General features: G+C 37.9%; 1 protein-coding gene across 5 annotated transcripts in view; it reads left to right on the top strand.

Annotated features, from left to right (window-relative positions):
• DOCK3 (dedicator of cytokinesis 3) overlaps positions 1–25,539 on the top strand; it is a 404,100-nt gene that overhangs the window by 70,133 nt on the left and 308,428 nt on the right. For 4 of the 5 annotated variants that reach the window (XM_082638633.1, XM_082638632.1, XM_082638631.1 and 1 more), the window contains exon 3: positions 8,971–9,011. The exons of the other annotated variant lie outside the window; for it this stretch is intronic. In XM_082638633.1, coding sequence (XP_082494759.1) covers positions 8,971–9,011 — 41 coding nt within the window. The remainder of the gene's footprint in view (positions 1–8,970; positions 9,012–25,539) is intronic. 5 annotated transcript variants of the gene reach the window in all.

The following is a 25,539-nucleotide window of genomic DNA, read 5'->3' as shown; positions in this document are numbered from 1 at the left end:
CATCGATGTATTTTTTTACGTGGGATTACAACACACATTTAATTTTTTTACTTGGTACTGGTTCTTTTCCTGGCTCTTTTCAGCATAGAACTTTTCTCAGTAGTGACTGTTACTTATTTCTTGTGTTGATAAATTTGATGTTATAAAGAATTTTTGTAAACCTAGCTAACAGTAAACCTAGTTTGGCTTTTCATGAGAAACTGTACACCCAGTAAAAAACTATGTAGACTAAGAAAATAAGCTTATTCTCTTAGGCCAGTCTATGTTTTGGGACACTAAAGAGACATTTTGGTTTATTTTAGCTATCCTATTCCTAATTTACTTTCTACATTTTGTTGATTTTAGTAGAAATCTTACTTTAGGTCAGAAATATAAAGTCCTCCACTGGATGGATAGCTCTAGATAGCATTTTGTATGAAGGTGAGTTATAAGTAAAAGTCCATTGAGACAGAGCTATGGTTGTAAGCATGAAAGATTCATTGGTGGCTTTTTAAGAATAAAGGAATTGTGGCTAAAGTCATATTCATCATTCAGGTTCTATTAGCGATAATTAATTATGGACAGATTATATGGTGAAAAAGTCATTTTGGGCTTCCCTGGTGGTGCAGTGGTGGAGAATCCGCCTGCCAATGCAGGGGACACGGGTTCGAGCCCTGGTCTGGGAAGATCCCACATGCCACGGAGCAACTAAGCCCGTGCACCACAACTACTGAGCCTGTGCTCTAGGGTCTGTGAGCCACAACTACTGAGCTCACACGCCTAGAGCCCGTGCTCTGCAACAGGAGAAGCCACCGCAATGAGAAGCCCGCACACCGCAACAAAGAATAGCCCCCACTCGCCGCAACTAGAGAAAGCCCACGCACAGCAACGAAGACCCAACACAGCCAAAAATAAATAAATAAATAAAATAAATTTTTTTAAAAAGTCAGTTTTGTTTAATGTTGGAAAAGTTACCTTCTATGTGTTTGGAGGCCCTGCATACTCATTTTCTCCAGTTTTAGGTTCAGTGATTGTACTTTCTGTTGCAGTAGTAAATCTCTGTACGAGTGTCTGTATCAACATTTTGCTGGTGAGAAAGGAGAACACGGGTATTAATTCATGCACTAATTTGAATCTCTGTTAGATGGGTAAGAGTATTTCTTTTTTATTTATAACCCTACTTTTTCCAGAAATGATTTAAGAGGGCCATTAAGAGTATATTTTTGGGTCCTTAATGTTTCTTAGAATGAACGCCATTTATATTAAGAAACTTCTGACTGCAGGTTTTTTTTTTTTCCCCCTATAGGCCCAGTCTCCTTTGGGGAGGTTTAGAAATACACTTTACAGTATTATTTAGCAGACATAGAGTTTTAGTGTGTCTTGTTTCTCTGTCACCCCCACCCCCACCGCCCCCAGTAATTGAGTATGAGACATTGTTCAAGGCCCTTTATATATATATCAACTTTATCAACACCACTTGCCAGTTAGGTATTATTAGCCCATATATTACAGATTCATTATTTTCTTTCAGTTACCAAATATTTGAGTGCCTAATGCTGATCAAGCACTCTTTCAGCTGCGACTCAGCTGAAAAGGATAAAACAAACTTCTCATTGAGAAGAATAAGGAAAGACAAAGCAGGTAGAAGGAGATAGAGTGATAGTGTACATTGGGGTGGGGTGGGGTAGGGGGTTATTTTTCCATGTATTTATATAGGATAATCATGGAAGGCCTTTCCCGAGAAGATAACATTTGGGCAGAGAATAGATGGAAGTGAGGAAGCAATTCTGTGGTTCTCTAGGAGAAGAGCAGTCCAGGCATATGGGGCATGGAGGATAAAAGTCCTGAGGTATGGGAGCTTGCTTAGTGAGTTGAAGGAATTGCAGGGAAACTGGTATGGCTGTATTTGAGGGGTTGGTTAGGGAGGAGCAGAGAGCGTGGTGGGAGATGCAATAAGCAGAGGTTGTAGTAAGGACTTTGGATTGATTTTATTTTGGCTGCATTGGGTCTTTGTTGCTGCCGTGGGCTTTCTCTAGTTGCAGCGAGCGGGGGCTACTCTTTGTTGCAGTGCATGGGCTTCTCATTGCGGTGGCTTCTCTTGTTGTGGAGCACAGGCTCTAGGCACATGGGCTTCAGTAGTTGTGGCATGTGGGCTCAGTAGTTGTGGCTTGTGGGCTCTAGAGCACAGTCTCACTAGTTGCAGCACATGGGGTTAGTTGCTCCGCGGCATGTGGGAATTTTCCTGGACCAGGACTTGAACCCGTGTTCCCTGCATTGGCAGGCGGATTCTTAACCACTGAGCCACCAGGGGAGTTCCAGGACTTTGGATTTTATTTTGAGATGCGATGCCATTGGACAGTTTTGAGCAGAGGAGTAACTAAGGCTCAAGGAGTTATACTTTGCTTTTGGAGTTTGAAGACAACACCCAAACTTCCCCAGTAATTCTTGCATTATAAAGTTATCTCACCAAATATTTGGGTAAAGTCCTGTGAATAACATTCCGCTAGCTTAGAAGTTGGAGAGTTGTAGCAAGTTATTGAGGAAGGAGGAGCTGGTGTTTCGGGAGGCAACACTAGTTTAGCATTTCTTAGAATTCAGTCATGATGTGACTTAAGTCTAAGGTATACATGATAATTGATTCCCTGAAGGAAGCAGTCTTTGTAGTAAGTTATAAACTTGGTTTTTTAAGAATGCCTTCCTTTTCTCATTCAATTTTCTACAAAAATTTATATCTGAAAATGCTAAAGTATAAAAATATATCTGATTCTTAAGTTCCTAACAGTGATCAAACCATCAGATGTTGACTCATCAGATGAGAAAGACTGATATACTCTTCTATTAAATGAATATGGTGACAGTGAAATTGATGAGGAGTCAGGCAGTCTGACCATCAAAGGTTTCACTTTGTGTGCCAGCACTGTGAAATCTTGGAAAGTCAAAGATAAATGATGAAAATGAAAGGAGAGAATTATAGTTGCAAAGGTACATTGTTCAGGGTTATTGTAATAGGAAAACAAATTTAGAAGATGTGTCATTGTACTAGCTCATTAAAAACATCTTTTTACTGTTGATTCTGTTTTTTTTTTTTTGTGGTACGCAGGCCTTTCACTGTTGTGGCCTCTCCCGTTGCGGAGCACAGGCTTCAACTGCGCAGGCCCAGCGGCCATGGCTCACGGGCCCAGCTGCTCCGCAGCACATGGGATCTTCCCAGACCGGGGCATGAACCCGTGTCCCCTGCATTGGCAGGCGGACTCTCAACCACTGTGCCACCAGGGAAGCCCTACTGTTGATTCTTAATGATGTTGCAGATATCTGAGTTCTTTGAATCTTTTATCTGAGAAGTTATGAACTTTTTTGTTCTGTATGTAAAAGACATTACAAGAATGAGCTTTTTCTTCTTCCTTTTCTCTCTCCTTTCTTATTCTTTCTTCATCATCTTCAGTTCTGAATCTCGTGGAATGATACCATTTGGCAAAATTTGTAGCAGATGTTTGGTTTTAAGAAAAAGTGATGGCTGAAGTTCATTGAGCATAGTTCTCATGACCCTCACAATGATGGCATTGAATGAAGATGATAATGCGTTTTTTTAAAAAAATAAATTATTTATTTATGGCTGCGTTAGGTCTTTGTTGCTGCTCGCGGGCTTTCTCTAGTTGTGGCAAGCGGGGGCTACTCTTCATTGTGGTGCGTGGGCTTTTCATTGCGGTGGCTTCTCTGGTTGCGGAGCACAGACTCTAGGCACACGGGCTTCAGTAGTTGTGGCTTGCAGGCTTTAGAGTGCAGGCTCAGTAGTTGTGGCTTGTAGGCTCTAGAGTGCAGGCTCAGTAGTTGTGGCTCATGGGCTTAGTTGCTCTGCAGCATGTGGGATCTTCCCAGACCAGGGCTCAAACCTGTGTCCCCTGCATTGTCAGGAGGATTCTTAACCATTGTGCCATGAGTGAAGTCCCTGATAATGTGTTTTTGAAGCTACTTGCTATTCATCAGAACTGGTCTAAGTTTTCCTTTCTTTTGTTCCTCTGCCTCCCAACAAGAAGCAAGAGTTTATATTGTAATCTAATATGTATATTTCATTCATAAGGACACAGCTTTTTTTAAAATAAATTTATTTATTTTATTTATTTATTTTTGGCTGTGTTGGGTGTTCGTTGCTGCGTGCGGGCTTTCTCTAGTTGCGGTGAGTGGGGGCTACTCTTTGTTGCAGTGCACAGGCTTCTTATCGCGGTTGCTTCTCTTGCTGCGGAGCACGGGCTCTAGGTGCGCCGGCTTCAATAGTTGCAGCATGCGGGCTCAGTAGTTGTGGCTCACGGGCTCTAGAGCACAGGCTCAGTAGTTGTGGCACACGGGCTTAGTTGCTCCGCGGCCTGTGGGATCTTCTCGGACCAGGGCTCAAACCCATGTCCTCTGCATTGGCAGGCGGATTCTCAACCACTGCGTCACCGGACGTGCAGGCTCAGCGGCCATGGCTCACTGGCCCAGCCGCTCTGTGGCACGTGGGATCTTCCCGGACCGGGGCATGAACCCGTGTCCCCTGCATTGGCAGGTGGACTCTCAACCGCTGTGCCACCAGGGAAGCCCAAGGACAGAGCTTTTTGATAAACAATATTGTGAGAGTTTACTTGATGAGAAATGGCTGACCTCTATAAACATATGTTATGTTATGTGATCAAGTGCTTACCTGAAATCTTGAGGTGGTGCTTAATCTGCATGTGATTTTATCCCAGTTATTCTCTCACTGTTTTTTTATAAAAACATAAAAAATTGGGACTTTGTTGTTGCTTCTGTGTGAAATTGTTGCTTAACCCAAGGTCATGAAGATTTACTCCTATATTTTCTTCTAAGAATCTTTGTCTTTTCAAAATATAAATATTTCTAATATCTTCTCTGGTAACTCAGACCACCCCACAGATTTCTAAAAATTCCTGTAGAGTGAATAATATCCCCAATTCAATGCTGTTGTGTAGGGGATAATATATGGGAGTAGAATTTCAGTGTCATACAATATGCAGGTAATATTGCATTGTTTTTGAAAGTGGGGACCATTTATTATCGCCCTCACTAGCAGTATTTGATCGGTCTACGTTCTCTTGCCAACACCTGATATTGTTAGAATTTCAAATAAAAATTCTAACCATTGTGGTAGATGTGAAGTATACTATTGTGTGTGTATTTATTTTAGTCAGGTTATTGAGGTGTAACTTATATACAGGAAGAGTCATCCTTTTTGGAGTATAGTCATAAGAATTTTGTGAATTTTGGCAAATGCATAATCTTGTAACCATTGCCACAATCTAGATACAGAACATTTTCACCACCCCCAAATATAACATCATGCTCCTTGTCAAACTTCCTTCCCAACCCCTTTCTCTCAACCCTGGCAACCACTGATCTGTCCTCCTAGTTTTGTGTTTTCCAGAGTATCATATAAATGGAATCCCACATTATATAGTGTCTGGCTTTTTTCACTTAGCATAATGCATTGGAAAGCCATTCATGTCATATGTATCTGTAGTGTGTTCTTCCTTAGCAGTATTTCATCATACATGTTGAAACCACATTTTATTTACCTGTGCATCAGTTGATGGACATTTGAATTGTTTTGTTTTTGATTGTTATGAATAAAGTTTTTATAAATAATGAGTATAGATTTTAGTGTAGGCTTTTTTTGTATTGGGCAAATACCTAGGTATGGGATTACATATAGTAAATGCGTTAAAAAAACAAAAGACTTTATTTTTTTGAGCAGTTTTAGGCAAAATTGAGTGGAAAGTACAGAGAGTTCCGGTATACCCCCACCTTCACACATGTGCAGCCTCCCACAGTATCAACATCACTCACTAGAATGGGTACACTTGTTACAATTGATGAATCTACATTGACAAATCATTATCACCCAAAGTCCATAGTTTACATCAGAGTTCACTCTTGGCGTTGTACACACTATTGGTTTAGATAAATATATCATGACATGTATCTGCCACTATAGTATTATACAGAGTAGTTTTACTGCCCTAAAAATTCTCTTCACCTATTTATCCCTCCCTCCCCGCTAACCCTTGGCAACCATTGATCTTCTTACTGTCTCCATGGTTTTGCCTTTTCCAGATTGTCATATAGTTGGAATCGTACACTGTGTGGCGTTTTCATATTGGCTTCATTCATTTAGTAATATGCATTTAAAGATCTTCCATGTCTTTTTGTGGCTCGATAGCTCTTTTTTTTTTTTTTTGCGGTACGCGGGCCTCTCACTGTTGTGGCCTCTCCCGTTGCAGAGCACAGGCTTCGGACGCGCAGGCTCAGCGGCCATGGCTCACGGGCCTAGCCGCTCCGCGGCATGTGGGATCTTCCCAGACTGGGGCACGAACCCGTGTCCCCTGCATCGGCAGGCAGATTCTCAACCACTGCGCCACCAGGAAAGCCCGATAGCTCATTGTTTTAAAATCACTGGATAATATTCCAGTGTCTGGATGTACCACAGTTTTATTTATCCATTTACCTATTGAAGGTCATCTTCGTTTCTTCTAAGTTTAAGCACTTATGAATAAAGCTGCTATAAACATCCATGTGCAGATTTTTGTGTGGACATAAGTGTTCAACTCATTTGAATAAGTACCAAAGAGTGAGTCTGATGGATCTTGTGGTAAAAGTACATTTAGTTTTGTAAGAAATTGCCAAACTGTCTTCCAAAGTGGCTGTACCATTTTGGATTCCCATCAGCAATGAAAGTTCCTGTTGCTCCACATCCTCATCAGCATTTGGTGTTGTCAGTGTTTTGGATAGTGGCTATTCTAGTAGGTGTGCAGTGGTATCTCATTTGTAGCTCCTGAATCACATATGATGTTGAGCATCTTTTCATATGCTTATTTGCCAACTGTGTATCTTCTTTGGTGAGGTATCTGTTCAGGTCTCTGCCCATTTGTTAGTTGAGAACAAACTTGTAGTTACCAGTAGAGAGAGGGGAGGGGAGAGGGGCAATATAGGGGTAGGGGGTTAAGAGGTACAAAGTATTAGGTATAAAATAAGGTACAAGGATATATTGTACAACACTGGGAATATAGGCAATATTTTATAATAACTATAAATGGAGTATAACCTTAAAAATTTATTCTTATATGGTGTGTGCTTAAGAAATCTTTGTCTAGCCACAAGATCACAAAAATGGTCTCTTGTTGTCCTTGTATAAGTTTTACACTTTTAGATACATTTTGAGGTAATTTTGTTTATAGTGCAAGGTAATAGGTTGGGGTTCTTTTTTTCTTTTTGTATATATATGTCTGATTGTTTCAGCACCATTTGTTGAAAGACTATCATTTCTCCATTGAAGTGCTTTTGTACCTTTGTCAAAAATCAATTGTTCGTTTATGTGTGGGTTAATTTCTGGATTTTACAATCTGTTTCATTGATCTCTGTGTCTATTCTTTAGCCAGTATTACACTCTCAATTATGGTAGGTTTATATTAAGTCTTAAAATCAGGTAGTGTGGGTCATTCAAATTTTTTCTTTCTTCAGAATTGTTTTGAGTATTATAGTAGTCATTTGTCTTTCCTTATAAATTTTAGAACTTGTTAATACCCTACCAAAAATTTCTCTGGGATTTTGATTGGAATTGAATTGAATCTGTAGATCAACTTAGGGATAATTGATATCTTAACAGTGCTAAGTTTTATAATTCGTGAACATGGTAAACCTCTTCATTTATTTAGGTCTTCCTGCATTTCTTCTTTTCCGTCTTCTTCAGGGGCTGTTAGTTTTCTGGTTTTCCCTGTGAATGTGGGACTGGTTTTCAAGTTTAACACAGGGCTGTGGAGAGGGAGATGGGATAGGGCAAGTTAAAAGGGTCGTTCAGACTGAGATTCAGATTTCTTGAATAAATACTCTTTGGAATATTTCAAGTCTTTAGTTTGCTTCTAGAGTTCTAAAAAAGTTGATATTGACAGTGTTTGCCAGTGTTATTATTGCTTTTACTGAGGATAGGGTTTTTTTGGCAGTCCTTACTCTGCCATACCTGCTGATGTCATTCTTTATCCTGTTTAAGATATGGTAAAGTGTCACATTGATAAGGTTATCACTTACCAAAAATGAAGATATTGAGACTCTCAAGTGTAAATTGAGTTATTCAAATTTATGATCTCATCTGTTGTACTAAACAGAAATAAGGGTATTCTTTTATTGTTTGTTCTGATTTCAGGGGAGAAAAAGTTGATTCTTTTCCTCATAGCTTTGTTGTGAGACTTAAAGGTTAATACATGGAACAACTCAATTTCAGAACATGGAATTAAGGATAGTAAGCTCTCAGTTAATATTAGCTATCATTAACAATCTCCTCTTTCTTTTTTCTTCATATTCCTCCTTTAAATATAACTCTTAGCTTCCTCTTCTACTCACTGGAGTTGTTTCCCCTTAAACCCAAGTAGAGAAACTATAGCAACCCTCTGAAAATAATAGATTGGATTTGAGAAAAGTTGGTAAAAAAATTTCCTTTCTCTGAAAATTGTTTTTATTGTGTAATTTGAACTTTCATTGTTATTGCTGTTTATGAATGGTGAGAGGGAATAAATGAAGCACTGATGTCATCTTCAGCAGCTGGAAAGCCAAGAAATGAGGGTGGTGTAGTTTAGTGCATGGGAGAGTCAGTGAGACCAGGAAATAGAAAGTCTGGGCTGTACTCTCTATCTGCCACCAAAAAAGCTATATGATTTTGGCATTTTCCTAACCCCTAACGGTTTTCAAGGAGTTGAATATATGTCCTCTGAAATCTTTTCTAATTTTTTTTTGTCTTATTCAGTTGAAAGGGATTTTGTGTTTTTGATGAAAATTGGGAATGTTGTATTTATTGTAAGATTATTTCTTTTGGAGTAGACTACACTTAATAAAGGCAGAAAGTGCCTAAAACTTACTAGAAAGTTTTGCATTAATTAATTATCCTAAAAATAATGTCTCTTACAGAAAATGACAACAATATGATTTTAATACCTTTTGTATGCTTTGTTTTAGGTTGGTATAGAGGAGTTTCAACAAAGAAGCCAAATGTAAAGGTAATGAAAAGTTTATTGTTACCTTTTCGAATGTAGAAAGCAGCCTAGTATATTTGTTTGATATAAAAACAATTCTTACTTGTCGGTCTTTGAATCTTTTACAGTAACCACACTTATTCTTTTCTTTATAGAACTGTATCAGACTCTGTCTCAGCAGTATTAAAATGACTTTTAAAAAATGGTTTTTAATTTATTTATTTACTTATTATTTATTTTTGGTTGCATTGGGCCTTCGTTGCTGTGCGCAGGCTTTCTCTAGTTGTGGCGAGCGGGGGCCACTCTTCATTGCAGTGCGCGGGCTCCTCATTGCAGTGGCTTCTCTTATTGTGGATCACGGGCTCTAGGTGCGCAGGCTTCAGTAGTTGTGGCACACGGGCTCAGTAGTTGTGGCTTGCGGGCTCTGGAGCACAGGCTCTGTAGTTGTGGTGCACGGCCTTAGTTGCTCCACGGCATGTGGGATCTTCCCGGACCAGGGCTCGAATCCGTGTCCCCTGCATCGGCAGGCGGGTTCTCAACCACTGCACCACCAGGGAAGCCCTAAAATGACTTTTTAAAAAGGACAGAAAAGTGTGTGTGTGGTAATAGATGCAAAGCTTATTTTGAAAAAGCCTATTTAGGACATTTAATATTTTTTCCTTAAAACAGTTGACAAAAGTATATTGACTTTTTCATAGGCCTAGTCCTGTGTAGTCATGTGATTAGTTAGATGAATTTATTTCTAAAATGGAAAAAACTTTAAAAAATAATGTTCAGTTAGACACATCTCTGTTGATCATAATGTTCTTGTTAAAATATGAATTTAAATAAGACTTTTAAGTGCCAAATGCTAGTTTTATGGACTAGATTTATGTGTTTATTCTATTACCAATTAATAGTAATTTGATCAAACAAAATATATTTTAATTGGCAGTTATAAAATACATGTAGCAACATTTTTTTCCAGTAATGCATTTGCAAAAACTTTTTTCTGCTTTACTTTTTCTATAATATTATCAGTTTTTCTTATATATTTTTTGTAGGCTTAATATTTAGTGTATTATGCTTTTTCTTATGTAGAAAATACCAAAATTATCACATTATTTTTATTAAAAAATAAAAATTTTCAGAATTGTAATCATCAATTTTGCCAGTAGAATCACTTGTTTTGTTAGTTTTTAAGGTAGTGATCATAAGAAGACAATATCTTCAAACTTTCATTCCTATAGCTAGGGCTTCTTATCCTTGGCAATGTTGACATTTTGGGCCAGATAATTCTTTGTTATGTTGTACATTATAAGAAATTTAGCAGCATATATGACCTCCACTCACTAACATCTCCTCTCAAGTTGTGGCAGTGAAAAATGTCTTCAGACATTGCCAAAGGCCCTGGGCCTGGGGGGTGGGAGGTAGGTGGGGTGGTGGTGGTAACATTGCCCCAGTTAAGAACCACTGCTCGTAGGTAATTTTTTATCTTGTGTCTCTAGTTTTAAGACACACTTTCAGGTGTTATTTCCATCTCAGGAAGGCTCATGTGGAAATAATTTCTATTTGTATTTTATGTTTGTTATCTTGATTTGAAATTGTCAAAAATTTAGAACTTGAATAAGTGAGAAATCTTATAAATGATTGGAAAGCTGTAATTTGTGATATTCCATGCTATTATTTTTATTAATATTTGTGATGTTAGCCACCCCACCACCTTGCTTCGAATACTAGGGTTTGGGGATCAGGGTGGAGACAGTGGTCTTTGAAATTATTTTATTTTTGTCTTTAAAACATCAGTTGATGCACAGTGTGTGGCTTGAAAACCTTGTTAAGTGGGACATGAATGATGATACCCTTACAATATTATCTATTGCTGTGCTGCAAAGCACCCCAAAATATAGTGGACTGAAACTAATCGTCATTCTGTATAGGTGACACCACTTGTGGCTACAGTTATCTGGGGGCTCAGCTGGCTGGAATGTCCAAAAGGGTTTACTCACATGTGTGGTATGTTGGCAGGGATGGCTAGAAGGCTGTCCTCAGCTGGATCACCGAAATAGCTACATGTTGTAACCTCAAGGTCTCTATCGTTCCATGTGGCTTCTCCAGCAGGTTAATCAGAGTTCTATTTTAGAGTTAAGGAAAAGTGCTCAGAATCTCATACCTATTTTCTTTTTTTTTTTTTTTTTTTTTTTTTTTTGCTGTACGCGGGCCTCTCACTGTTGTGGCCTCTCCCGTTGCGGAGCACAGGCTCCGGCCGCACAGGCTCAGCGGCCATGGCTCACGGGCCCAGCCGCTCCGCGGCATATGGGATCCTCCCAGACCGGGGCACGAACCTGTATCCCCTGCATCGGCAGGCGGACTCTCAACCACTGCGCCACCAGGGAGGCCCTCATACCTATTTTCTACATTCTTTTTCCTGCAAGAAAGGTGTTTAGAGCCTGTGGGAGAGGCCATTTTGTGATTAATCTTAGCAATGATTTGATAAACTAATCAAAATGAGGGAACCAGATGACACTAATCTAAAGTGTTAGAGGGAATTCCCTGGCAGTCCAGTGGTTAGGACTCCATGCTGTCACTGCGGTGGCCCGGGTTTAAACCCTGGTTGGGTAACTAAGATCCCACAAGCCAAGCAGCGCAGCCAAAAAAGAAAAAGAAAAAAAGAAAAGAAGTGTTAGAGCTCATTTTGTCTGATCAGACTCCTTTAATTTTTTTAGTTTGGGCTAATGTAGTACTTTGAGGTTGTGTATTTTGGTAATACCAACTCCATTCTAGAATCTTAGATTACTGTAGCATTTATTAGCAACATGTATGTATATACCTCTTGATAGCTAGTATTTATATTCTTAAACTTAAAAAAATTAACAGATGGAAAGACAGTATTAACTAAATTTCACCCTGTGGCAGTGATATTTTATGGAACTATGTTGAAAATCCTTTCATTTTTGTAAAAGATAATCATTTAGTGATTTTACACACATAGAATGATTAAAAATGCATTCCTATATATCTTTTATTTATCTTAATATTATGATCACAATAATTAGAAATTTCAATAGGTTTTTCATAGCTATTAGTGGCTAAAGACAAATGAAAAAGTTTACTTATTAAACTGTGTCTTTAGTTATATACAATTTATACTAATAATAAAACTTGACATAGCCCAAATTAAATAGTGTCTGAACTAGATAGCATTCAGAAATAATTAGTAAATGGTAAAACATTTTTTTGTATAAAAAGTTTTACTATAAAATGCCCTTTCAGTTATATATATTTGTGACCATATATTAAAATTGTACAGTTTAAGAGAAGCATAATATACAGGTAATATGTACTACTAAATTTTGTGAATTAAAAAGTAGGAGAATAAGATAAAATTAAGGAAAAGGAGAACAGATATTTGATGATAATTTTGTACATTTTATAAAGCATATGCCCAAGAGAAAAGGAATGAAATTCAAGAGAATTTATATTTACTTTCATTTTGTGGTTTCAGGATCAGTTCTTATACAGGAATTGTCAACTGGATACCTAGAATTCTGCCAGATAGGAACAGGACATTATTGAATGTTTTACACAGCAAAAACAGAGGTATAGAGATGTGAAATTGCAAGGCATGTTCAGGGAATGGTAAATAGTCCAAACTGGCTAGGGCATTGTGCCTGGATGAAAGTGATGGATGGTAAGGCAGGAAAGATACATTGGATCCATATTTACAGGGTCTTACATACCAAAGACTATAAGGAATCCTAAGGAATTTGGATTATGTCTCTTAGGCAACAGGGAATCTGTCATTTAACAGAGGCACAGATTCGCTCTTGCCATACAGTATAACCATGAAATAGAGTTTATTGGAGAAATAGTAAGCACCTGTTAAAGATACATATTTAAGTATGGGTAATTTCTTATGGTAATAACTTATGGGTAATTTCTGAAATTTGCTCTAAAGTATGGCAATGGGTAAGAATATGTACATGGGTATTAATTAATCAAGGTTGGCAAAACATTGATCATTGTTGAAGCTGGGTGGTAGGTTTGTGGAGGTTCAATATACTATTCTCTCTTAATTTTGTATGTAATTTGAAATGAGTGTAACATTATTACTTATCTTGTAGAATTGTTAGAAATCAATGAGCTTATATGAAGCTCTTAACACAGCGCCTAGCATATGGTAACAGTACAGTAAATATTTGTTTCTGTTGCTGTAACAACAACTGCTATGATAGCATAGGGCTGGAAATGAGACTTTAGAGACTGCCAGCATCTTGGAGGACAGAAAAAGAGGTAGTAGCACATGGAGTTTGAGAAATGGAGGTCATAGCTGGCCAAGGAAAAGAAAGTTTTTAAAAAACAGAGTAATTAATGATTTCAAGTACCGTGGAGTAGTCTAGTAGAATAGAATGGGTACGGAGTAGGGGCCATTGTGTTTGCCAGAAGGCCATTGGTGATGTTTTAGAGAAGCCCATGTAGTCATAGGTTGATAGTGGCAGAAAGCCAGAGTCTAGTGGGTTGAGTGATAAAGAGAGAGAAGGTAGAGTAGTTACCACAGTAGGTTATGGGTGAAAGGAAGGACGTAGATGTAGATTCTTGGGAATATAAATAAGGCTGTAGTGGTGATTTTGTGAGTGGAGGACTGATGAACATTTCAAATAGGTAAAATTCTGGAAAATGCTAATAATTTATAATGCTTTAAACCAGTTACATGGTTGCCTGCCAATCTATCCCTGAAGAGAGGGATAGAGTGCAAAAAGATATGAGGAAACTTTGGGGGGTGATTCAAATGTCATTATTTTAATTGTGCCATGGTTTCACTGGTGTATGTATATGCCAAAGCATCAAATTCTACACTTTAAATATGTGTAGTTTGTGGTACACTATCATTTCAGTCTCTCAACTTACTTTGTAGCTGTGGTGGTTCATTTTTTTTTTTTTTTTTTTTTTTTCTTTTTTTTTTTTCTTTTTGCGGTATGCGGGCCTCTCACTGCTGTGGCCTCCCCCGCTGCGGAGCACAGGCTCCGGACGCGCAGGCCCAGCGGCCATGGCTCACGGGCCCAGCCGCTCCGCGGCATATGGGATCCTCCCAGACCGGGGCACGAACCCGTATCCCCTGCATCGGCAGGCGGACTCTCAACCACTGCGCCACCAGGGAGGCCCTGTGGTGGTTCATTTTAATACAGACTTGGTCATACACCAAGTCATAATGAGACCTAATCTAATGATTCTTTTTAATGAAGGAAAGTGCTAATTATCATCAGTAGGAGCTCTCCTAACTGAAAACTTTAAAAAAATGGACATTTTATCATTGTTATTCAGTACTGAAATGTGGGTTTGTGATCTGGAATTTACCTAATAGCCACATTTTAAGTGTTCTCATTAATGGATCTTATTATTAGTGTGTTTGTGTTGTTGCCAGTGGGGGAGAAGATGGTGGGAGTTGAAGGAAGTGAAAGCTAGGTGATATTTTGTGTCATGCTTATTTGTTGTTGTGTTTGGAGGCCCTCAAGACCCATAGACTTGAAGATTTGCTGTGGGGACCCAAAGGACTCATTATGTAATTGTACTCAAAGCTGTGAATAATTATAGTGGAAGGATACAAATCAAAATAACAAAGCTGCATGGGGTAAAGTCTGGGGAAACCAGGCACAAGCTTCTAAGAGTACTTTCTCAGTGGAGTCATACAGGAGAAGCTTAATTCCCCCAGGAGTATTGTGACAACACATATGAAATGTTGCCAACCAGGCAAGCTTGTTTGAGACTCATAGCCAGAGTTTTTATCGGGCACTGGTCCTGTATGCAACCTCTGCGTAGCATGTAACAAAATTCCACATTCCTGGAAGGAAAGCAGGTGTTCAGCAGCATAAACCATGTTGTTTGTACAGGTAGTTGAGGCACAGTGAGTACTTCTTATCAGTTAATGGTGGGAACCCTCCCAAAATTAAGTATAAATTTAAGTATCGGACTTTCAATTGGTCCACTTTTTCAGCAGCACTTTTTATTTTGTCTTTTTAATTTTAGACATTCTAATGGATGAGCTAGTGGTCTCTTGCTTTGCTTTTATTTTTTATTTTATTTATTTTATTTATTTATTTTTTTGTGGTACGCGGGCCTCTCAGCGTTGTGGCCTCTCCCGTTGCGGAGCACAGGCTCCGGATGCACAGCCTCGGCAGCCATGGCTCACGGGCCCAGCCGCTCCTCAGCATGTGGGATCTTCCCGCACCGGGGCACGAACCCGTGTCCCCTGCATCAGCAGGCAGACTCTCAACCACTGCGCCACCAGGGAAGCCCTGCTTTTAATTTTTATTTCCCTAATGACTAAAGAGGTTGAACACCTTTTCAAATGTTTATTGTCCTTTAACCTCTTTTTTTTTCTGTGAAGTGTCCATATCTTTCACCCATATTTTATTGGGTTGTTTTCTTACTGAGTTATATGAATACTCTATTCTGAATACAAGTCCTTGTAAATATATTCTTTCACTGTGTGGTTTGCCATTTCATTTTGTTAATGTTGTGTCCTGGAGAATAGATTTTAATTTTGAGGAAGTCTAATTTGTCATTAAATTTTTTTTTGTTTTTGGTTGGGGCTTATAGTCTATCTTTAGTATCTTTGTCTAACTCATTCGTTTTGATTAGTTGTATTTTGCAAGAGATTTTTCTATTTCAATATGTTTTTGAATTGTCCTAGATATTCATGCTGTTTATTTTTTAATGTGTGTAAGACATTTAGTGATGATCCCTCTTTCATTCTAGACTTTAGGGAGCTGTGTCCTCTATTTTTCTTGGTCAAATCTATTTAGATTTTTGTTGTTTTGATCCTCTCAAGTTAACTTTTGACTTAAAAGGGTTTTTTTTGGTCTGTTTCACAGATTTCTTCTCTTTGTTCTATTCATTTTATTCGCTTTGGATTTACTCACCTTTATTTTTCAAAAATATTTTCATTGGGTATACAATTCCCTTTATTTATTTATTTATTTATTTTCATTTTATTTTATTTTTAACATCTTTATTAGAGTATAATTGCTTTATTACAATGGTGTGTCAGTTTCTGCTTTATAACAAAGTGAATCAGTTATACATATACATATGTCCCCATATATCTTCCCCCCTGCATTTCCCTTCCTCACACCCTCCCTATCCCACCCCTCCAGGTGGTCACAGAGCACCAAGCTGATCTCCCTGTGCTATGCGGCTGCTTCCCACCAGCTACCTACTTTACGTTTGGTAGTGTATATATGTCCATGCCACTCTCTCACTTTGTCCCAGCTTACCCTTCCCCGTCCCCATATCCTCAAGTCCATTCTCTAGTAGGTCTGCGTCTTTATTCCCGTCTTGCCCCTAGGTTCTTCTGACCATTTTCATTTTTTTTTTAGATTCCATATATGTGTTAGCATACGGTATTTGTTTTTCTCTTTCTGACTCACTTCACTCTGTATGACACACTCTAGATCCATCCACCTCACTACAAATAACTCAGTTTCGTTCCTTTTTATTGCTGAGTAATATTCCATTGTATATATGTGCTACATCTTCTTTATCCATTCATCTGTCAGTGGACACTTAGGTTGCTTCCATGTCCTGGCTATTGTAAATAGGGCTGCAATGAACATTTTGGTACATGACTCTTTTTGAGTTATGGTTTTCTCAGGGTATATGCCCAGTAGTGGGATTGCTGGGTCGTATGGTAGTTCTATTTTTAGATTTTTAAGGAACCTCCATACTGTTCTCCATAGTGGCTGAATCAACTTACATTCCCACCAATAGTGCAAGAGGGTTCCCTTTTCTCCACACCCTCTCCAGCATTTATTGTTTGTAGATTTTTGATGATGGCCATTCTGACCGGTGTGAGTTTTGATTTGCATTTCTCTAATGATTAATGATGTTGAGCATCTTTCATGTGTTTCTTGGCAATCTGTATATCTTCTTTGGAGAAATGTCTGTTTAGGTCTTCTGCCCATTTTTGGATTGGGTTGTTTGTTTTTTTGATATTGAGCTGCATGAGTTGCTTGTATGTTTTGGAAATTAATCCTCTGTCAGTTGCTTCATTTCCAAATATTTTCTCCCATTTTGAGGGTTGTCTTTTCGTCTTGTTTATGGTTTCCTTTGCTGTGCAAAAGCTTTTAAGTTTCATTAGGTCCCACTTGTTTATTTTTGTTTTTATTTCCTTTTCTCTAGGAGGTGGGTCAAAAAGGATATTGCTGTGATTTATGTCACAGTGTTCTGCCTATGTTTTCCTCTAAGAGTTTGATGGTGTCTGGCCTTACATTTAGGTCTTTAATCCATTTTGAGTTTATTTTTGCATATGGTGTTAGGGTGTGTTCTAATTTCATTCTTTTACATGTAGCTGTCCAGTTTTCCCAGCACCACTTATTGAAGAGGCTGTCTTTTCTCCACTGTATATTCTTGCCTCCTTTATCAAAGTAAGGTGACCCTATGTGCGTGGGTGTATACAGTTCCCTTTAAATATGTCAGTTCATTGTCTTCTGGCTTTATAGTATTTCTAATGTAAAGTCTTTATTAATTCTTATCTTTGTTTCTTGTACTATAGTGTTTTTAAATATTTGTTTTTATTTCTGGATGCTTTTATGATTTATCTCTATCATTGTTTTGGGCAATTTGCTTATGATATATTTTGGTGTTGTGTGTGTATGTGTGTGTTCATCCAAATTTATATCATGGAGTTTCCTGTATCTGTGGGTTTGTGTTTTTCATCTAATTTAGAAAAATTTTTAAATGATTTCCTGAAATATTGCTGCATATTTGGTTCTCCAGTTCCACATATGTTACACTGTTTTATATTATCTCAAAGATTTCTACTTCTATTTTAACTTATTTTTCAGTCTTTTCTCCCAAGTCTGTTTGGATAGTTTTAATACTAGGTGTTAAAGTGTGCTACTCTTTCTTTCATGTATCTAATTTGCCATTAAACACCTCAAATGAACGTTTTCATTTAGATGTTCTGTTTTTCAGCTCTGTTATTTCCATTTTGTATGTTGATGACACTTCCCTTATGTTTATGTTTTCTTTTAAATCTTGGAGAAATTTTAATAGCACTGTAAACTTCTGCTAGTTCCCATTATATATCATTTTTGGTCTCTTGCTATTAACTGCTTTTTCTCCTGGTTATGGTTTAAATTTTTACATATCTGGAAATTTTTTTGTTTTGTTTTCTAGAACTTTGAAGTTATATTGTTGAATTTCTTGATATGAATTTTGTCATCTTCTTTTAAAAAAAATTGAATTCATTTTTGCAGGCACTTAATTTACTTGTAATTCAGCTTGATCCTTAAGGTTTGTTAGAACGTGCCTAGAGTAGCCTTTACTCTAGGGTTGTTTGACCTTACTTTTTTTTTTTAAAAAAAGGATAATCAGCATATATACTTTTAAAAATTAATTAATTGATCAATTAATTTTTGGCTGTGTTGGGTGTTTGTTGCTGTGCGCGGGCTTTCTCTGGTTGCGGTGAGTGGGGGGCTACTCTTCATTGCAGTGTGCGTGCTTCTCATTGTTGTGGCTTCTCTTGTTGTGGAGCACAGGCTCTAAGCACGCAGGCTTCAGTAGTTGTGGCACGTGGGCTCAGTAGTTGTGGCTGGTGGGCTCTAGAGCTCAGGCTTAGTAGCTGTGGCACATGGGCTTAGTTGCTCCGCAGCATGTGGCATCTTCCCGGGTCAGGGCTCAAACCCGTGTCCCCTGCATTGGCAGGCGGATTCTTAACCACTGCACCACCAGGGAAGCCCCTGTTTGACCTTTTAACATGCAGTGTTACTGGATCTTTATTTGAAGAACCATGTGTTCACTGAGCTCTTTCCATTGTAGTCGATTAGAACTTTAATGTGTACCAGTCTTAGGTATGCTCTAGGAATTGTTCAGCTTACAGCTGTCAATTATTAGTTACTCTTTCCTTGGCCACATAGAGTCTCACTCTGTGTAACTGCAGCTTAGTTTTCAGCTAAATACTCAATGGAATCTCTCTGAAGAATTCTGTACTTCTTTCTCTTCATGATTCCCTTCTGTTTTCTGCCCCACAAAATTCAGCTCTCTCAGCCTTCTCCTACTGGTGTTTGGCTTTTAATCGTAGTGACAGTGGCTTACTCTGTGCTGTCACTCTCTGATCAATAAAGGCCTCTAGGCAAAAAGCGTTGGAAAATTGTATGACTCATTTCATTTGTTTCTCTTCTCCCAAGATCACATTCCTGTGCTGCTGGTTGTCCAGTGTCTAAAAACATTTGGCATATATTTCAGACTTCTAGTTGTTTTTGACGGAGACATATCCTCTTGTTGTTATTGTTGAGAAATAATAAGTAAGCAACCTATCATAAGGAATAGAAGAGAGTTTTATTCGAGCCAAGCTGAGGACCAGCCTGGAGTACAGCCTCCACCAAAGCACTCCAGAGAAGCATGGTTTTCAGCACAGTTTTATATCTTGTAAGAACAAAGAACTGCATCAAACATGACAGGGCTCCATTCCTTCAAGGTTTCAAAAGAGACAGATTAGCTCGTATACAGTGAGTCAGTATGACCTTGGCATCTGGGAGGAAAACCTTATCTTCGAAGCAGTACTAGCATTGGTGTCATAGGAAGGGAGGCATTTATCCCTATTTACTTCTAGATAATGCATTCTTTTCTTTAATGGTGAAAGCAGATATGCAATGTATGTTTGACAGACTGTAAGACAGGCTGTTCTAGTTGACATAAAGTTCAGGCCAAATCATGTATAAGCCAGAATGGCTTCCCCATACCCCAATATGCAAAAATTTCTTCCATCATTATACTTTATATTTTTGAGATGATTAAAGATTTATGTGCACTTATAATAAACAATATAAACAGATCCGGTGTACCCTTTGCCTGGTTTCCTTTATTGATAACATCTTAGAAAACTATAGTACCATATCAAAACTAGAATATCATTAACCAAGAATTCCAAGAATGGAGACCTGATTGAGGCCAAAAAAAAAAGTTTATTTGGTGTTTGTTAGGACTGAAGCCCAGGAAGCATAAATCCAAGACAGCACTTGAATTGTATTCCACTGGACTACAAAATGGGGTAAGCTTATAAAGGCAAGACCCACAAGGTTACAGAAATTGTTTGTCAAGAATTAGGATTGGGGTGCTTCCCTGGTGGCGCAGTGGTTGAGAGTCTGCCTGCCAATGCAGGGGACACGGGTTTGTGCCCTGGTCCGGGAGGATCCCACATGCTGTGGAGCAGCTTGGCCCATGAGCCATGGCCGCTGAGCCTGCATGTCCGGAGCCTGTGGTCTGCAATGGGAGAGGCCACAACAGTGAGAGGTCTGCGTACTGCAAAAAAAAAAAAAAAAAAAAAAAAAAAGAATTAGGATTGGACTGAAAGCAACAGAATACACATTCTTTTCAAGTGCACATGGAACATTCTCCAGGATAGGTCACATGCTAGGCCACAAAACAAGCCTCAGTAAATTTAAGAAAATTGAAATCACATCGAACATCTTTTCCGACCACAATGCTATGAGACTAGAAATCAACTACAAGAAAAGACTGCAGAAAGACACAAATGCAGGGAGGTTAAACAATATGCTATTAAACAACCAGTGGATCACTGAAGAAATCAAAGAGGAAATAAAAAAATACATAGAGACAAATGAAAATGAAACAGGATGATCCAGAACCCATGGGCTGCAGCAAAAGCAGTTCTAAGAAGGAAGTTTATAGTGATACAGGCTTACCTTAGGAAATAAGAAAAATCTCAAATAAACAACCTAACCTTGCCCCTAAAGCAACCAGAGAAAGAAGAACAAACAAAACCCAGAGTTAATAGAAGGAAAGAAATCATAAAGATCAGAGCAGAAATAAATGAAACAGAGACTGAAAAAAAGTAGAAAACATCAGTGAACTAAAAGCTGGTTCTTTGAAAAGATAAACAAAATAAATGAACCTTTAGCCAGACTCTCAGGAAAAAAAGGGAGAGGGCCTAAATCGATGAAATCAGAAATGAAAAAGAAGTTACAGCTGACACCACAGAAATACAAAGGATCATAAGAAACTGCTATGAGCTACTGTATGCCAGTAAAATGGACAACCTAGAAGTGGACAAATTCTTAGAAAGATACATCTCCTAAGACTGAACCAGGAAGAAAAATTTCTGTTTCATATTTTCTAATGAACAAACCAATTACCAGTGATGAAATTGAATCAGTTATTTAAAAACTCCCAACAAACAAAAATCCAGGTCCAGATAGCTTCGCAGGTGAATTCTACCAAACATTTAGAGAAGAGTTAACACCCATCCTTCTGATACTTCAAAAAATTGCAGAGGAAGGAATACTTCCAAACTCATTCTATGAGGCCAGCATCACCCTGATATCAAAATCAGACAAAGATATCATAAAAGAGGAAAATTACAGGCCAGTGTCACTGATGAACATTGATGCAAAAATCCTCGACAAAATATTAGCAAACTGACTCCAACAATACATTAAGAGGATATACACCATGATTAAGTGGGATTTATCCCAGGGATGCAGGGATTTTTCAGCATCTGCAAGTCAATCAGTGTGATGCACCACATTAACAAATTGAAGAATAAAAACCATATGATCATCTCAGTAGAGGCAGAAAAAGCTTTTGATAAAGTTCAACCTTGTTTATGATAGAAGCTCTCCATAAAGTGGGCATAGAGGGACTATACCTCAACATAATAAAGGCCATATATGACAGACCCACAGCTGACTTCATACTTAATGGTGAAAAGCTGAAAGCATTTTCTCTAAGATCAGGAACAAGACAAAGATGTCCATTCTCACCACTTTTATTCAATGTAGTGTTGGAAGTCTTAGCCACAGCAGTCAGAGAAGAAAAAGAAGTAAAAGGAGTCCAGATTGGAAAGGCAGAAGTAAAACTGTCACTATTTGCCAATGACATGATACTATGCATAGAAAATCCTAAAGATGCCACCAGAAAACTATTAGAGCTCGTCAATGAACTTCGTAAAATTGCAGGATACAAAATTAATATACAGAAATGTGTTGCATTTCTATACTCTAACAACGAACTATCAGAAAGAGAAATTAAGGAGACAATCCCATTTACCATTGCTTCAAAAAGAATAAAACACCTAGGAATAAACCTACCCAAGGAGGTAAAAGACCCATGCTCGGAAAACTGTAAGACACTGATGAAAGAAATTGAAGATGACACAAACAGATGGCAAGATATATACCATGTTCTTGGATTGGGAGAATTAATATTGTGAAAATGACTATACTACCCAAGGCAGTCTAGAGATTGAGTGCAATCCCTATCAAAATACCAATGGCATTTTTTTACAGAACTAGAACAGATAAATTTAAACTTTATATGGAAACACAAAAGACCCTGAATAGACAAAACAATCTCAAAAAAGAAGAATAGAGCTGGAGGGATCATGGTCCCTGACTTAAGGCTATACTACAAAGCTGCAGTAATCAAAATAATATGGTACTGGCACAAAAACAGACACATAGATCAGTGGAACAGAATAGAGAGCCCAGAAGTAAACCCACACACTTATGGTCAGTTAATCTATGATAAAGAAGGCAAGAGTATACAATGGAGAAAACACAGTCTCTTCAGTAATTGGTGCAGAGAAAACTGGACAGCTCCATGTAAAAAAAGAAATAAGAACATTCTCTAACATCATATACAAAAATAAACTCAAAATGGATTAAAGACTGGATATTATTAAAACTCCTAGAGGAGAACATAGGCAGAACACTCTTTGACATACATTGCAGTAATATTTTTTTTGGATCTGACTCCTAAAACAAAGGAAACAAAATCAAAAATAAACAAATGGGACCTAATTAAACTTCAGAGCTTTTGCACAGCAAAGGAAACCATCAACAAGAACTGAATAGACGTTTTTCCAAAGAGGAAATGCAGATGGCCAGCTGGTACAACATCACTAATAATCAGGGAAATGTTAAGTTTGTCAAATGCTTTTTCCTCACGTATTGAGATGATCATATGATTTTATCCTTCATTTTGTTAATATGGTGTATCCTACTTATTGATTTGCGTATGTGGAACTATCATTGCATTTGACTGATAAATCCAACTTAATAACAGTGTATGATTCTTTGAATGTCATGTTGAAATTGATTTGCTTATATTTTGTTGAGAATTTTTTTGCATCTTTGTTCATCAGAATATTGACCTGTAATTTTCGTTTCTTGTGGTGTCCTTGTCTGGTTTTGATATCAAGGTAATGCTGGCTTTGTAAAATGAGTTGGAATTGTTCCCTTTTATTAAGTTATTTTGGATGACTCTGAGAAGAATTAGTATTAATTCTTCTTTAAATCTTTGTAGAATTCACCAGTAAAACCATCTGGTACTGGACTTTTCTTTATTGAGAGGTTTTAAATTACTGATTCACTCTCCTTATTTGTAATTGATTTGTTCAGATTTTCTCTGTCTTCATGATTCAGTCTTGGTAGGGTGTATGTTTCTAGGAATTTATCCATTTCTTCTAGGTCATCCAGTTTGTGGATGTATGATTGTTCATAGTAGTCTCCTACAATCCTTTGTATTTTTGTTGTATCAGTTGTAGTGTCTCCTCTTTCACTTTCAGTTTTATTTATTTGATTCTTTTCTCTTTTTTTCTTTGTCTAGTTAAAGGTTTTTCAATTTTGTTTATTTTTTCAAAAAGCTAGGTCTTAATTTCTTTGATCTTTTCTGTTTTTTTAAGTTTATTTTATGTTTATGTTTATTATCATTTATTCTCCTCTGATCTTTTTTACTAGCTTTGGGCTTAATTTGTTCTTTTTTTAAATTTCCTTGAGATATAAAGTTAGGTTGTTTTTTGAGGTTTTTCTTTTTTTCTTAATGTAGGCATTTATCACTGTAAACTTTCATCTTAGAAATGCTTTTTATGCATCCCATAAATTTCCATATGTTGTGTTTCCACTTGTGTAAAGTTATTTTTTGATTTCTCTTTTTTTTTCACATTCTCAAAAATATTTAATCATACAGAAATTCACATGTTAGATGAAAAGAGCTGGATAGAAACCATACATACAGTTGGACACCAGTTTTAAAAAACACACACAAACACACATGTGCATTTTAGAAAAATACAGCATCACAGCATCAACAGTGATTACATGGTGGTGGACTTCAGGATCATTTCCTACATGGTTGAATTGGTCACACAATTTTTAAAGCAGTAAGTGGGGTTTACAAAAAACTCCCAGGAGCGGGTGATCGGTGGAAGCCCTGGGATCTACCTCTCTGGAGCCCTGAGCAGGACGGGCAGCAGGAAGAATGATGTTAAGGTAAACCTGCCTGGGGGCTGCTGGGTAAGATGGTTTCAGATGCAAACAGTTAGTTTCTGCTTTGTCCCAATGTGACTGTGAGGAATACAGTCTTGGTCCTGCCTTCTGGATTTACAACCCAACCAGAGACAGGCCACATGCTAAGAGTTACTGCTATGCCTGCCATAGACATGTCTGTTGCCCTCCTCATGCATGGACCCTGAGGGAAGTGCTATCCGCCCATCTTAGAGGACACAGGCTGATTTCTCTTTTGATTCCTGCTTTGATACATTGGTTTTTCAGGATGGTGTGGTTTCATTTCTACATATTTGTTTATATTCCAGTTTTTTCCTGTTATTTATTTCTAGTTTCATATTATTGTTGTTAGAAAAGATATAATTTCAGTTTTTTGAGTTTGTTAAGACTTGGGCTTGCTTTGTGACCTAACATGTTATCTCTCCTGGAGAATATTCCATGTGTGCAGGAGAAGAATGCTGCTGTTGAATAGAATGTTCTGTGTATTTCTGATCATTTGGTTTAAAGTATAATTTAAGTCTGATGATTTCTTACTGATTTCCTGGTTTTAAGTTCCATCCATTGTTGAAAGTGTGTATTGAAATCCCTTACAGTTTTTTTTTTTTTTTTGTGGTACGCGGGCCTCTCACTGTCATGGCCTCTCCTGTTGTGGTGCACAGGCTCTGGATGCACAGGCTCAGCGGCCATGGCTCATGGGCCCAGCCGCTCTGCGGCATGTGGATCTTCTGGGACCGGGGCACGAACCCGTGTCCCCTGCATCGGCAGGTGGACTCTCAACCACTGCGCCACCAGGGAAGCCCTCCCTTACTGTTTTTATATTGTTGTCTATTTCTCCCTTCAGCTCTGTTAGTATTTAATATATTTAGGTGCTCTGTTGTTTGGTGCATATGTATTTACAGTTTTTATATTCTCATGATGAATTAACCCCTTTGGTCATTAAATAATCATTCTTTATGCTGTCCGGTTTTTGACTTGAAGTCTATTTTGTCTGATATAGGTATAGCTACCCCTGCTCTCTTTTGATTTACATTTGCATGGAATATCATTTTCTAAATCTTCATTTTGAGCCTATGTTTATTCTTAATGGTGAGTTGAATTTCTTGTAGGCAGCATATAGGTGGGTTATATTTTTAAATCCATTCAGTGACTGTATGCCTTTTGATTGGTTAATTTAATTCATTTACTAATGCCATCCTTTTGTGTATTACTGAAGATTTTTCTTTATGGTTACCATGAAGTTTACATAAGATGTCTTACAACAGTCTGTT

This window comes from Mesoplodon mirus (genome assembly GCF_964341445.2).
Source record: "Mesoplodon mirus genome assembly, chromosome: 12".
NCBI lineage: Eukaryota > Metazoa > Chordata > Mammalia > Artiodactyla > Ziphiidae > Mesoplodon > Mesoplodon mirus.
This window is presented reverse-complemented; position numbering and strand designations above follow the sequence as displayed.